The sequence below is a fragment of the Thermobia domestica genome, chromosome 14 (assembly GCF_964235325.1).
Source record: "Thermobia domestica chromosome 14, izTheDome1.hap1.1, whole genome shotgun sequence".
NCBI classification, from domain to species: Eukaryota; Metazoa; Arthropoda; class Insecta; order Zygentoma; family Lepismatidae; genus Thermobia; species Thermobia domestica.
The window spans coordinates 137289313-137305252 of record NC_137467.1 but is presented as its reverse complement, the minus strand read 5'-3'; the positions used below and the strand labels follow the sequence as shown (position 1 = coordinate 137305252).

General features: G+C 35.2%; 1 protein-coding gene across 3 annotated transcripts in view; it reads left to right on the top strand.

Annotated features, from left to right (window-relative positions):
* The window catches only part of Vha16-1 (Vacuolar H[+] ATPase 16kD subunit 1), a 46186-nt gene that overhangs the window by 27607 nt on the left and 2639 nt on the right, over positions 1–15940 (top strand). For all 3 annotated transcript variants that reach the window (XM_081738891.1, XM_081738888.1, XM_081738889.1), the window contains exon 2: positions 4164–4353. In XM_081738891.1, coding sequence (XP_081595017.1) covers positions 4164–4353 — 190 coding nt within the window. The remainder of the gene's footprint in view (positions 1–4163; positions 4354–15940) is intronic.

The window sequence follows — 15940 nt, the reverse complement described above, 5'->3', positions numbered from 1 at the left end:
TTAAAACTTACTGCTGATGTACGAAGCTTAAAATGGGGAATTATTTCGCTAGTTAGCTTTTATTTTGTAATAGTTATTTGTGGGAGTATTCGAAACATTGGATTTATCCTGCACTGTTAATCTAGCCCGGGTTCTATTCCCGGTGGGGACTCAGTCGAAAAGTTGAAACTTTTTCGGGCAAGCCATCCTGAATAGTTTTTCTCATTCACATTAGGTAAATGTCGGGATGGTACCTCACATAAGTTCCAGACAGCTTCCCTTCCCCGGATACTGTGATCGCGGAGGAACGTCATCCGCGATGAGCTGACTTGACCATAGATGCCGCTAGCTCAGAAATCAAATTCCAAATGTTCAACTGAACTTGCCAAATGTCAAAAATAACTGCAAGGAATAACCAGTTTTCTTTGTACTGTCTATACGGAGTTAAATAATTCTTAATTCATTCTGGAGCTAGGTATTTCCCGTTCGACCCTGCCCGCTAGTTTAATGGTTAGCGCGCGCACGCCTTTGCTGAGGTCCCTGGTTCGATTTCCGATAAGTCATTATATTTGAACGCAATATGATAGTTTGGATTCCACTTTAAATTGTAGACTTAAGTCTCGTAGCTTCGGTACTGAAAAGGGACATTAAGTAACCAGAGCCAGATTTTTAGTTCCAGTACATGGCATTTGTGCCGTATCGCCGGACCACTTTTAAAACTGAAGAAAGAAAGTGTATTGCATTCGGTTATATTTTGTTGGATTACATTGTTACGCTAGATCAGTTTACATTAGCCGTGCAGTATTACCTTAATACGGATCCATAGTATAAGTATTAGAAGTAGAAGCAAGAGTAGTAATAGTAGTAGTAGGTACGGGTTGGAAGCCCGGCAGGGGTGTGGTTGGGTTCTGTTCTCGACATGAAATGGGCAAATTTTTACGGTACATTTTACAATTTGTGGATCCGTAAAGTAAAAGTGTACCTCTCCGCGAAATAGTCCATCCGCCTCCACATACAGTGCCGCTGACATAAGAAACAATCAACAAATACAACCACTTCCTTAACTTTTACTATTCCCCTTACCTGCCTTGTACTCATTCTTTCTCAAACTTAAATGAATTCTCCAATTGACCCGGTAAATTTCCTAAAATTTGGCTCGGCGATACGGCACTTAACCCCAGTACAGTTTGGAAATTTCATCTGGTAATTTTTAAGAATGGCAAGAGTGCACTGTGTGCAGAACAAGTGGTTTTGGATATCTTTTAGTATCTTCCTCAATCTTGCAAATATAAAATTTCCATTGTTACTTCACAAAACATAACTGAGCGAGCAAAGGGGTTAGAAACCCCACAGAACTTGTTTAGATATGTTTTCTATGATTGTTCTGTACAAAGTACACTCTTACCGTAAGAATTGACCCGTACATCGAAATGTTACAAATGTTGCAAGAATTTATGTACGGACGGAGAACGAAAATATTAAAACTACTATGGTTTGAAACTAATTTATTGTGACCGTATGGCTAAGGGGAAACATTGTGTGTAAAATTCGGGTTCGATACCTGGGAGAAGTGCTTGCTGGGCATCTAGAGTACTGGTCCTCCTTCCTGTTGGGCTGTAGTAGACAGAAAACGTGCTCTGCGGAGCTCTAACCAGCCTTCACTCGCTAACGCTCGCTCTGCAAGAAACTTCAGTACAGAAATACAGCTACTAACCTACATGGGGGGGGGGGGACTAGTAACCTAAAGCCTTCCCACTTACCTGTGATGCAAACTAGAAGAGGTCCACTTTAAGCAGTAGATTCCATCTGATATACCTTAGCTTATGAAAGAATGGTCGTCCCTCCGATCAATCTTTTATTTTGATCCTGGCAAATGGATATGGCACGGTTGGAAAATTTTAACTACGATGTCTCTCTTTTACCCACGTTACAAGAGGAAACTAAATCACCTTTCCGACACTGGAAATTTAATATTAACTGCAAATTGTAGTTGATTTAGTCAAATCTACTTCAAGCGATAACATTGTTAAAATAGTTTTACATACCTGTTTAGGTATGCTTCTATAAAATAAGCCTAGTTACTTAGCCTCAAAAGATGAAGTATTACGTGCTGGGTTAAGGTTAGCTGTGATTAGATTCGGAATACGTTACAAGTGAGTTCATCGTATACAATTAGAGAAAACTAGTTTTGTAAATTTGAAGTTTTGAAAGGATTATTAATCATTACTCTAGATAGTTTTACTAAAAATATGGATTTGAACTATTAAGAGTTTAAATCATAGGAAAAAAGTGTAGCTGCTAAGCTTGTGAAACAGTAATATTTACGAAGGCGCAAGAAAGTGAAGATAGTTCTTGCAAAGCCAGACTTAGTTTCATTTAGGGTTTGAATTCAATATTCCTCTCAGCACAGACTGTGAGGTGCTGGTGTCTACAGGTTAATTTGGACCTGAACCATACTCTCTTGCTCCGAGGATAAGAACTGGTTGCCAAAAGTTGACGTTGGAGTGATCTATAATGGAATGAGGAAGTCTGGATTTCGAACTCCCTCCAGTTTAGCGTCCAAGTAAATTATTCTGCTGCTGTACTGTGCCAACTAGTATAGTGCTTTTGATCTAATAAAGACCAATGCAGTTGATATGATGCAACTTCTCCCCCCTGGACTTCTTTTTTTCTGAAAATACTAGATGGCGTTAAATATTTGGTGGCCCAGTAGCTTATTATTGAATTTTCCATGAGCGTCTCTTGTTCACGATATGGAAGTCATATGGCGCAATTTACACTTTTGTATGCTGTGTAATTTGGTCAAATCGCAACTTCTTACCGCACATGGCTTTCGTGTTAATATACGTAGTAGCTGGTTTGATTCCCAGTAGACGAGTGAGGTTTTCAGCATTGATCTATCATCGGGAGGGAGTATAGTGGTAGGGCACTGGGAGTTCTCCTGCATTACTTCACCAGTTCATAATTATTCCCTTCATTAATATCCGTCCGCTTTAACCTACAGGACAAAACGCTGGAGTTTAAAACAAATTTAGTTTTAGTATTGGAAGATATTAAGTAGTTTGACGTGATTTGACACGTGGTATAGAAACACGGGACTAACTATTGGGATGTGGATAATCTCGTACCACACAAGAGCTGTGACCGACATATTTGGATCTCCATAACAAAGTAATTAAGCTCAACATCAGAAATATTGTGATGGTAGTATCTGCCAGAGCTTTCTTATATTCTGTATCGTTCAGCACTATAATACTGGAAATAGTCGTATGATAGCTAAGATACATTGATTAACTCGTTAAAATTTATTGTAAGTGTATGAAAGGCATACATGGATATTGACCTGCAGCTTAACGATTCGAACCACGTGCACCCACCAGGAATCAGTGTTTCATCAACGTATAGTCACGATAGAGTAAATATTGGAGGAAGGGCTATCACAAATTTTGTACTCTTGTAGAACCATTAGCTGCAACAACTGAAACCTAGAATAGTTCTAACGCTTCCCTCTTCGTAATGTATTAGTGGAATCAGATACAACATGCTGGCAACTGGCGAAAGGTAATACTAAAAACCAGATATAGCTGTTTTTCATGGGCGAGGTATCCTCAAAAGGGCTTGTATCCTCTCGAATTCAGACTGTGGCTCGTTATACGCTGTGCGTTTGTGCGCAATTGAGCCCGAAAGCCAGGCTCGCGAGTTGAGTAATCTCTGTAAACCGTGAAAATTGACCTGAGGAACTTTTTCACTGATAAGTTTTTCATGTCGGGTTGTTGAAAAATCCGTGGTTCGGTTTCAGGCTATATGGTTTTGGTGTTTAACACTTCCTCTCCATAGTTTCTTTGTTTTTTGCCCTACCACATTCACATTCCACCATTTTTCATTTATCCGACTTCAGCAGTCCACAAGACAACTAGACGTTAATATCATTCTTTACTTAAGGGTGTAGTTTTAAAATGGCCATGAAAAAATGGTTTTTGTAAGACTTACGGAGAGTATTATAAAATTTGTCAATTACATTTGCACTTTTCAATTATACTGTAGTACAAGTCGGTAGTAATAGTATAATATCGTGGTCATTAAAGTTTTTAGTTTCTTAAACACAGGTTCCTATAAGCATTTAATTTATTGTACAACAGTGTAGTAATAGTGAAAGTAACTATTATTTTTTCTTTCTTTTGTAGCACTTGGAGCTGCCTATGGAACAGCCAAATCAGGTACCGGTATTGCCGCCATGTCGGTAATGAGGCCGGAATTGATCATGAAATCTATCATTCCCGTAGTTATGGCTGGTATCATTGCCATTTACGGTCTAGTAGTAGCGGTTTTGATAGCTGGTCAATTGGAAGAACCATCAGGATACAGCTTGTATAAGTAAGTATTGCCTAAATATTTTTATTGAACTCTTGCAAGTGACAGTAATAGTGGATAGCGTACTTAACGTACAAGGAATGTTTGAAAATTAAAGTTGCACCAGTTTACACAGAAATCCCTACGCAGTAGTGTTCATTTAATTGGAGTTTGATTAGAACAGCCTTTGGTTTTGGGTTGCAGTGAACCAAAGGTTTTGACTTGAAATATTATAGTGCTAAACATGTAGTGGCAGCACCGTGCGGAGTAGTAACGAGTTTTTGTTAATATTCTAATTTTTACATGTGCTTCTTCGTGGTATACTGGCTATGCATATGCTTTCTGAATATGGTCTTAGGTTCCACCTTTTTGTAGTGGTTCGTAGCCTCGGATAAAAATCTCGTAGTTCGGGTCTCATAGTGAAGCAGTAGGCACAGTTTTTCGTCTTAGTACTGAAAACTAACATTCAACTCCACTGAATTTATCAGCCCTTCTAAGGAATCATCAGTTTGAGGATTCAGATTTTAACTGGTTCATACTGACTTTGCCCTCTTAAACTAGAAATACAAAAAAGGGGAAAAAGCAACGTTTATTTTAAATATGTAACATTTTTGCCAACTAAGCATAATTGCTTCATCAGACACTGTAAACCTGGCTTGGACAGGGTGTGTACTGACCTGGAAAACCTTGAAAACCTGGAATTAGCCTGGAATTTACTTTTGGACCTGGAAAACCTGGAAATAGCCTGGAATTGGACGAGGAACCTGGAAGTTTTGAAATTGTTTTTAAAATATTGTTTTTGGGGTTGGTATGGAATAAGTATATTTTTGTAAAATGCAAGAGAGATATACTACAGTATAAGTTAAAAGCCAATAATAACTTATTCAGTGGAGACGAAGTTGAGAAAGAGACAGACGTGAGCAGTGTGCAGGCGGTGAATGTTTTTGGAAAATGTGTTGAGGGTACAAGAAGAGACTGAATAAGATTTTATTTGTTTGGCATGGTCGTTGTGAATAACAGTGACTACAAAAAGAGCTAAATTAGTCCCCCATGATGAGAGTAAGGTAATTGAAAAAGTTAGATTTCGTGATCTATTAAGTTTGTGTCTTAAGAACCTACATTTCAGTCATTTTTTTCTTTTCATCTTGTCACTTAAAGAAACTATCACTTACCATATGCATTCCCAAATTATAACCAGTTTTTAAGAACTATATAAAATTGCATTAACTTATACGTGTTACAATAAATGTCACTCTACTGAATAGACCTGAAAAAAAAAGGAAAAATAAACCTTGAAAACCTTGATAAAACCTGGAATTTGAAAATGAACATTTAGTAGACACCCTGTTGGAGCAGATATGTTCAGTTGGCGAAACTTTCACATATTTTTAAATTAACATTACTTTGTTCAATGATTTATATTTCTAATTTATAGATTTCTAATCCCTAACTGCCGATAACTTTTCGTGTAATATTTAGCTTTTACAATAGCACTTGAATTGACATTTCTATGCTTATTTTCATAATACATTGCTAATGTAGCAAAGAACAGCCATAGATAACAGTATTTATCACAAATTATATTATACTATTATAATTGTGATTTCTTACTGGAAAGCTACTTGCTGACTTTTGTTAGTATGCAAGTCATTATCTATGAGCTAAAAAGTATGGGTGCGCTGAAAATTACGTTCCATGATATATGTGTTTGGTTTAAATACCGGTACAAAAGTTTGCAGATTAATAGGCTGTGTATATATATTTCCAAGTCCAGTTTCATTGATCTTGAAGCCGTTGCAACTTTCTTAATAGATTAAATTTTGTAACATGCAAATATCGACAGGGAGGGGGAGGGGGGAGATTTTCACATTATTGCAGATTTTAAACTAACTTGCAGTTCCACATTATCATTCATTGTTACAAACTAAGGATGCCACAATATCACAAACGCCCGTAAACACCCACATTTTGGAGGATACTAAACTTTGAAAACGCAAGGTCAATGCACATCAGAAGGACCTTGTGTTGAATATTACCATCTTGACTAGTTTCTAGTAGGAACGAAGTTACAAGGGATTAAAAAGAAAAATATTTCAAAAGATTTTATTTCGAAAGTGCTTAGTGAATACTTCAAGTCACATTGATATCTTCCAATGAATGTAAAGATCATGCATTATGCCATTCGCAGAAAATTCGTATTTCTGTCCGTTCTGGAGATCTATTGAACATTGGTAAACTTTGCAATACTGATTAAAACTAAGAAATTTCGAGAACTTGTAATTACAACTTCCCAAACCTATTGCTGTAATGTAGAAGCAGATGACACTTTAATTTTCCACAACTACGTAATTTTGAGCAGTACAGTAATCTTCAACATTTTTTTTTTTTTTTTTTTTTTTTTTTCATCATATTTCCGGAACTGGTTAAGATATCAAATTTATGTAAACGGTACTAAGATTTTAAATTTATTTGAAAAATCTGATTGTATGAGTTTTACCTAAGCACTTTTCCAAATTAAAATATTTTGGAAAAATAAATTTTCAGTCCCTTGGAACTTTCTTCCTTGTTAGAAATGCCATATGGTCATAGTATCCGACAGTATGCACGTTCGATGTACATTGACACATCCATCTCAATTATCTGTTGTAGACATCTCCAAAATTTGGATATTTTGATACTGTAAGTCTTGATAACAGTGAATAAATGCGGTACTTTAAGTTTTTAACATGTAGATTTGAAATATGTAACGATTTGGAGTAATACCATTTAAAAATAACTTTGTTTGCAACATTGTTAATCTGGTGGCATTGCAGAATGTAAAAAAGTATCCTGTTTTTATTTGCATGTTATAATTTCATTGAATTGCATCAGTTTATAAGTTACAAGATAAGATTCCAGGTAAACGGTCTATATACTTGCCTTGTACTAACTGCACAGAAGTAAATAAATCAATGTTGCATTGGAATCTACGGTTAAGGAGAGAACTACTCACTCAAGTATGGAATATTTTAATCTTTACTGCAATCGACTTAGTTATATTTTTGAGATCCTAAGAGAATAATAGAGCGGTAACGGGCAAACTATCTCCCGCAGGCCAGACGCGATTCCCGGAAAGGTTTTATCCACCCTGAGACACAAATTCTAATGACGAATGAGAGCAGCAATATGGTTATCAGACGGTATGGTTTTCTCAGATCCTAAAAATAGTAAGGGCGAACTTTTAAATGAAATGTGGAACAAGGGATACGGCCAACAACTCCAATTTTTCACTGTTTCTAATAAATTATATTGACTCGCCAAAAGTTCTTCCTTTGACTCCCTTCTATAAGTTTGCCCATCACGGGTGTAAAGAATGTTAGATTCTCGATAGTTGGCTCTGAATTCTAGCTGTGGGCCTAGACGTAGTGGATCTGCCTGCTCTTGAAGCCTAGACTTGAATTTTATTCGTTAATTTCATATGTGTAATGAAGTAATTAGGACTAAGTAATGGGTAGGTGATCTAATTACCTTTCTATTACTTTTACGTTGTGGAAATAGTTTGAAATAATCATGTAATAGCAGACTTCGTGGGTTCTGAGCTTTTATCAAATTCTGGGATGAAAAAAAAAATAAAATTATAAGCAATGATTTCAAGAAAGTTTAACTTCCTATTTGTTTCTTGGTTCAGTTAGTCAGTTATTTGCTGATAAGTTTGTAGCAACTTATGTGAAATAGTTCGAGGATGGTTTAGGGTGCAGTATATCGTCGCTGTATGTTCTCACCAGTGGAAGATTTTTTTTCTCTTTAACAATGGTATAGCAGAATGAACTGAATATGCTTAAATTTAGTTATAAAACTGTTCATATCGTACATTGGAGGACAATTATTGTAATGTGACAAGAGGTAAATGCTCAGTTTAACTTACCAGTGCCATATAAAACCTGGACTTGAAATGTACTTGTATGTAGTCTAATATATAATGCACTTTACTGTTTCGCTGTTCCCTGAAAACTTCCTTTTGCATGTAGTAAATTTAGTTAGGATGAATTTTATTCACTTCAGTTGAATATTTTTTGTAGGGTCATCTACAAAAACTTCCTTACTATTTATATTGATGTAGCTTCAGATTTGTTTCAAACTTGTTCGTGACTGTTGGCCGAAAGAATATGAACCTAAAAAACTTAATGCGGAATTGTACATACATATATGTCCAGTGGAGAATGTCAAACATGGAGTGGCCCACATTCTTATCAGGCAAGGTAAAGCCACTAGTTTTTTTTTTTTTTTTTTTTTTTTTTTCCTCCAAGGAGGAGTGTGTTGTTGAAGCTCTTTTCTCAGTTGAAATTTGGATTAAAGTTCGTTAAATTCAATACTTATTGAAGGATATGATTTTACTCGTATAATTTGTGAAAAAAAATGAGAAAGTTCATATGCAGTTCCATTAATGTTTCAGCAGTCTAAATCGCCTTCGTCAGTAGTCGAAACTCACGTGAGTTTTCATTTTTTTCAGTTTTTATTTTGCACATTTCTTAATTTGCCCACTTAAAAAAGAAAGTTTTTGGATTAATGTAGCGTCCCTTAGCAGCTAGGCGGTATGAGGTATAGACCTGCAACTTAACATGGGATCCAAGCCACATGAACTTCCACGGGAAATAGAACCCGGACCAACGGCGCATACGCTAACCAAATAGTCACAAGGGAGCTGAACTATTGTATTGAACGATCTATTACTCTTTTGGAAGAATCTTAAAAGCCTTAGCGGGTGGTATAGAAAATTGACCTATTAGCCTTCTTCTCCCACTACATGGTAGTGAAACATATTTTCTCCGAAATTCGGTGTTGCCAACAAAATTCGAACTGGACGTCAGCTCTCGGCGAGAATAGGGGGTGAACAAAAGCTTCTCAGTCACATGAATAAGGAATGGAATGTCTTAAATGTTTTGGCGAAGAAAAAAAGTAGGCTGGAAACTCCGAGTGCTTGATGTTGCTTTATTTCACATTTTCAACCTGCTTTCAACAGAATATTTCTCCTGTTCAGAAGGAACGACCCATATATGCAGGCAAGTTGGTCAATGTATGTTCATTTCCCCTTCTCTATATAGAAACAAAGAACCCACATGTGTAAGTCATTGATGGTGTAACGAGGACCAAAACTATGGCAACATCGTTGGACGTAAGTTAGTGTCACTAGTAAGAAGATATGACTGTTCGGACAGTTCAGATTACCACCCACTAAGATTTTTAAGATCTTGCCTAAAGAGTACTGCAGATACTTTGCACTAGAACTTCATTATAATCTAACATGTAACACTCCCCTCTTCACCACTTCTTTAAGGATAATGTTATGTAGTTTTGTGAACACACTGTACTTGCCCAAGATGAATCGTGACGATAGTACAGCGTTGATGTTCTAGTTGTAAACGAATTAATGAATTCGTTGGCCCAGCCGGAAGATCACAGTACTCGTCAGAACGACTGGACCCCTCCTTGGAAGTTAAACATCAGATTAAGCTTCGATCAATATTCGGAGAAATAATAAAGATTTCCAACAAGATATCATTTCTAAATAACAAATTAAACCAAATATCCCATAAGAATTGCCTTTATTCAATCTGAGTTTATTGAATTATCAATAGGCAGCCTAAATTTAGTATAAGCTGTTTATATATAGTTTAATAGTTAAATCCATGCACTCACTATAAACATGGTAAGTAGTAATCAGGTTCTGCAGTCATAAGCACAACGTAACAGGCTACAGGACATGCAAAACAAAAGCACAAAACATTGACAGGGTAATTACATGCAATAGCAACTATAGAAACTCAGGAACAAGATTCAGTCAGAACACACACCAAGATTCGTAGTGACCAAATTGTAAACAGTAATATTAATTAATTAATCATTCATTATCCATATCGTTCGTAGCATTCAGAATTATTCATTTCACAATTATATTACTTTTATTTATAAATTGACTATCACAATGTCGTAAATGTAATAATTACCTTTTTTCACAAATTATTTTGTCACTCGAATCAGGTGATTATTTATATTACGCTGAGTATCCCAGTCTTGCTTATGGTTAAAATAATTAGCTCTTAAGAGTAAGTGCAGAACCATGAAAGTACATAAACAGATACGAACAAACAGCTTAGGCATGTAGGAAGCAAACAATGCTCGTGAACATTTTCATGTATTTTTTTTTTTTTTTTTTTTAATTCAATCATATTGAATTTGCTTAAGTTTAGCTATCACGCGGCAGGTTGTATCGAATTTGGTTCTAGAGGACGAAATAAACTATTCAGTACCACATTTTCAATATCAATTGATCTTCAACCAAATTATAACTTTCAATGGATAGTAAAATGTTATTACTTAGTCTTTTACCTGGATTACACTTTAATTAGATTTATTTTGTTTCTTGTTATATTTAATGTTAAATTTCCACATTTAGTAAGAACCACACTTTGTTTCATTAACAAACTTTTTTTTAAAAATTTGTTCCTCATGCAACGTTAGCTTTTCAGGCGCAGAATTTTAAGTGTTTATTTGGCACTAAACTGAATAATTCATTTAATAATTACGAATGAGATTAAATAAATTATAATAATGTAATAACAAATAAATGACTATTTAGACATTAATTACACAAAGAAATTTTATATTTGTAATGCCATCATCCAAGTTGATGGGGCATTACAAACGTGTCAGTAGTTAAAAAGTCCCGAACAATTCACACAGACAGCAAATGTTACTATAATGTCGGAACCACTTGGCAAAAATAAAATTGAAATGTATATTGCAGGAGAATCCAACGTAGGTAGAGAAATGAATTTTACGCTAAGTTTGAATATAAAAATGTAATTAAACTTCCCACGACGATGCATTTACGTTAAAGGAAATTGTTGATAATTGAAAGGGAACGGTTATGAAAGAAGCGATGAAATGGAGTGGATATGGGAAGAACAGGAGAATTTCAGAAAACCTTACATCTTGTCTACATACACATGGTCTGGGATTGAAGCAGGGACCTTTGCACCAGAGGTGAGGGCTCTAAGGAGCTACCGTGCTCAAAGCTTTTATTTATTTTTAGGGCAGCACGGTGGCTCAGTAGTTCTCACTTCTGGTGCGAGGGGCCCCTGATTCGATCCGTGGCCATGCTTATGGTGTGAAACGTGCGTGTGGGTTTTCCCAGGGTTCTCCAGTTTTATCAAATTTTCAGCAGTTTTATCATTTACTTCCATTAGTCATTTGTTCTGTTTAGCCAAGAGGGTATCATTGGACGTAATATTAAATATTTCGAGATAAGTTCTTTTTCTTGTAATTTAAAATCATTTTCAGTTTAAGTGGAGAAAATTTGTTCAGTCTTCGTTATAACACGAAGAAAAGTAATTGCTGTAGAAAAAAATCATTCTATAGGAAAGGGAAGAATCAAATGATGTGAGCTCCTAATCTCGTTACAAATGCTCTCGTGTTGGTAGACCTATTAGTTGTTCCAATGACAAAATGATCAGTAATGGCGTTACAGTAGTCAGATTTTGTTCCACGGAATTGCTTAAAATTTAAGAATGTAGTAAAACTTCAGTTATCCACATTTTATGTACACCGAACATGTATTTAGATAGCATTTACAGAAATCGCTAAAAATTCAGGAGAAAATGTTTGCTGTACTCAAGGTTTTCTCGGGGTACTCCTGGTTCCTCCCACTTTCTCATTCCAACAGTTCTTTCGCCATCCACTTGCTTTCCCCCCTTAGCCTAAAAGGCATAATCATGGGACGTTAAACTGAGATTTTTTTTTTCAAGATTTTAGTTTAAAACATGTAAAGATTGTAAATAAAAATATACCGTACTAAGCCATGTATTTTTGTTTAAACAAAGAATTTATAAGGCTCTTCAGACAAAACTTAAAACTCGAACTGAGAACTTGATGTAAGCATAGTTATACACCAAAACAAGTATGAAATTATTCTTGCTCTGTATCGTGGTAGTTTTCTTGACATGTTGACTTCAATGGACAAAATGTGTTTGTGACGTAGTAGTCAAATATAGTTGAATAATTAGGCCACTCGAACGTAAAAGCTGGTGGGCGGAAATTTAAATTCCAGATCTGCTTTTGAGATTGGTTGAATGGGGATAAATTTACAACACGAAGCAGTGAGATCACATTGCACGAAATGTTTTTGCTTCATGTTCATCCATCTTACAAAAATCTGCCAATATACAGAACTCAACGCTGATTACTACAAATTTTTCAAATTAAATTTCTTAGATAATTTACAAATTTGCAGATAATTAAATTTAATAAATTAATGTCTGTTTATATACTATACAATAAAATAATTAAATTATAAATGCACACAAGTCAATCAAATCGGTAAATGAATTAATAATGTTAAGCAATTTCTGAGATGACCAACCACTGCTTTGCGAGCCCAGGCTACAAGTACAAGGCAACAATTAGGAGACTAAACAATGTAATCAGTAGTTTTGTAAAGGTCATATAAAAAAAATTTAGATTTTGCTTTAGTCCAAAGTTTTGTTTCGAAACACCAATTGCTCACAGTTAATTTCGTACAATGACAAGAAAGCTGTACTTTGAGACAGGTCGATCACTTCGTTTTAGGATTTTCAAAAATTGAAGTTTTCGATTTTCTCATTACTTTTCTGCAGAGTTGGCTTGTTTAAACCAGCTTAAAAAAAGGGTTTAAAAAAAACTGTTCGTAAAATCTTGCACACTTTGTGGGTTATGACGTTTCATCCCATATATTCGTATTATATTCAGACTTATTCCCCATTCATTACTCAGATTATACTACAAAAGCAACTATATATAAGGTAATGAGTTTCTTTTGTGATTTTTTTTATAGTTCATTATACAATTGCAATCAAAGGAAAATTCTAAATATTTCGTTTTAATAATGTTTACTGTTCATAAAATTACATTGAAATGTCCTACTTTTGGGGGGAGGAGGGTCATACAAACCCCACGAGAGGCCTTTATTGAAATCAGAAGTATCTTTGGTATCTATTTATGTATAAATGGGTCAAAGTGGACTCTTATAATTCGTACCTTTATTCACTTTTCTTACTGATATGCAAATTAAGTCGCATTTCTTTAACTTGGAGTAATAAGTCATAGTGAACTAACTTAGACTAAATTAGTTAACTTCTGTACTTTGTAGTACTTTGAAATTGTCCATATGTAATTCTGTATAAGGGTTCCATTTGTTTCTTTTTGTCCTTCTGAAATTACTCTTGACAATTATATTAACAAGTTTTTAAAGATCAGTACAAATTTTTATCAGGAGTCCTTCGAGAGTCGGCAGACGTATCGCAAGGGAGTGAAATATTCCTAGATCGAACCTAAGGGTTACAACTACTGTATGGTTCTTAATTGCAGAACCTGCTAGGAAAGCAGTCTGTACTTGAATTAGGAAAGTTTCAACAGCCATGAACTATTCGTGTGAAATGAGTCAGTGTTACTTTCCTTTACGTATCTTACGAAGCAATCTTCAGAATATATTACTCTAATTCTTTGTCAAAGGAAGCAGGTCTACATTACAAAATGCGTAAATTTCATGCATTTCTCATTGAATTGACTTTTTGGTGTGATTTTTTTTTGCGCATTGGCTGGAAAAATTTGTAGTCATTGCGCTTATCCTCGTACTAGAGGAAGAGGAATTATTGCTAAGAGATGCTATACTATAAATTTCTTTAATTCGTACTTTGTATTCAAAGATGATTCATTATAATTTCGTCCATGTGGCACCGCTTTGAGTAAAGTTGTAGCTTTTTTTCTTGCATATTCATCCTTCCTTAAGTGTTTCTCTCATTGGAAAATACTTTTATAGTATCAGTTGTGGATCTTCGCACTTTCTCATTTCTTGAATACTAAAATTTTAAATTATGAATACCACTGATAACTTAGATAACTACTTTACAAATGGTTGAAGCTTTGTCACACGTCAGCGAGACAAGTTAGCACAAATTTAACATAATAGAATCTCTGTTTAATATTCAGTAGAGTCCTCTAAGTCCACACATTGGAGTAAAATTTAGGAGAGGAGAAAACATAGCACCTTGATCTTCATTTTAATTTGAATTTTTGAAATGGGAAATACCACATTTGTCTAAGATTTTCATAGGAGATGCCAGCCTCTCACAAATTTCCAAAAACAAAATCTCTTTTAAAATTTCCTCTAAGAGTTTGGCAGGGGGAGGGACAAAAGTTGGCTCGTTGGAATATGTTCCATAAACTTTACGAGATATCGTTCATCTCCCTGTGAAAATTAGAAGGAAATACTAGGGCCGCCAACGTAAAGGTCTAGAGTTTTTAAAATCCCTATCGGTCCTGAAAAGATTAAAAGTGATTAAAATATTGATAAACTTAACGGAATACATGTCTTTGGTCGCTAAACTAAATCTTGTAGAGATGATGCTTCAGTCTATATTATGTCCTTCGTACTGTGTGCATTTTTTATTAGCAAATTTCCCGTACCCGTTATTTATTCATTGAAGTTTATCGTACCTCTTCAGCACAGACCTTAACTTGGACCTACAGTTTAAAGTTGAATGATTCATAGTGCGCTCAGATTTCAATGCTGTCGTACTGGGAATCGAACCCAGGATTGCACATACCAAAGGCGCGCGCGCTAGCTATTAAACCAGCGGGCAGCACTATATCTTAGTGCAACGGATTTTTCATATAAGTCTTTGACTGTGTTCATTTTAATGAAAAATTAGTTTTCTTTCAATGTATCAATTGGGTACGCGGTAGCGCAGTGGTAGAGCGTTTCTCTGGTGCGTGGAATCCCTGGTTCGATCCCAGATCGTGTCAAGTGAACTTAGTGTTGGACAAACACCATGTGCGTTGTTTTTGTCGGGTTCTCCCGTTTCCTCCCACTTTCTTCATTTCTCATAAATCTTAGCCTAGCCGGCATAATCGTGGGACGTAAAACGGACAGATTTCAGTTTTTCAGTGTATGAATTTTACTAAAACTGATTTAGTTAGTCCTTGCGTTTTAAATATTGGGATATTCCTGAGACGGAAAATTTTCTACCACTTTTCTTAATTTCATGTTTATGTTGAAGTAAGGGCTATTATGGAAATAGATACCCACTTCCAATTTTAGAAAATTTAACCAATCGAAAATAAATTAGTTTAGCAAATTCACATGGCCTAAATAATTCAGTTAATTTGGCAGTGGGACATACTTTTAACTACTGACATTGGTAACACGAAAAGAATAGGAATACAAGAATAAATGAATAGAACAAACAGTAAAGAATGGTCTTTGGATTATCCGAATATTTTAAAAACCAATGATCAACACTTTTTTTTTTTTTTAATTCTATCGAATTGGATTTTTTCTAAACAAAATTGAAGTTGATGTAGATTAGAAGTTGTCATAAACATAAACACTATAAAATCATATATATTTTATCATATATATAATAAAATATAAAACTGCACGTGTAAGGACCTAAGGCAAACTTATACGAATTTTCAGTTTTTTGTCCATGAACTTTTTAAATAGTTCTGTCGTCATTGATAATGTCATATATCAAGAGCCAGTCAGGGTCAGTTTTTCATAATTTTGTAATCAAAAATTGTCGGCAGTAGCTTCTTG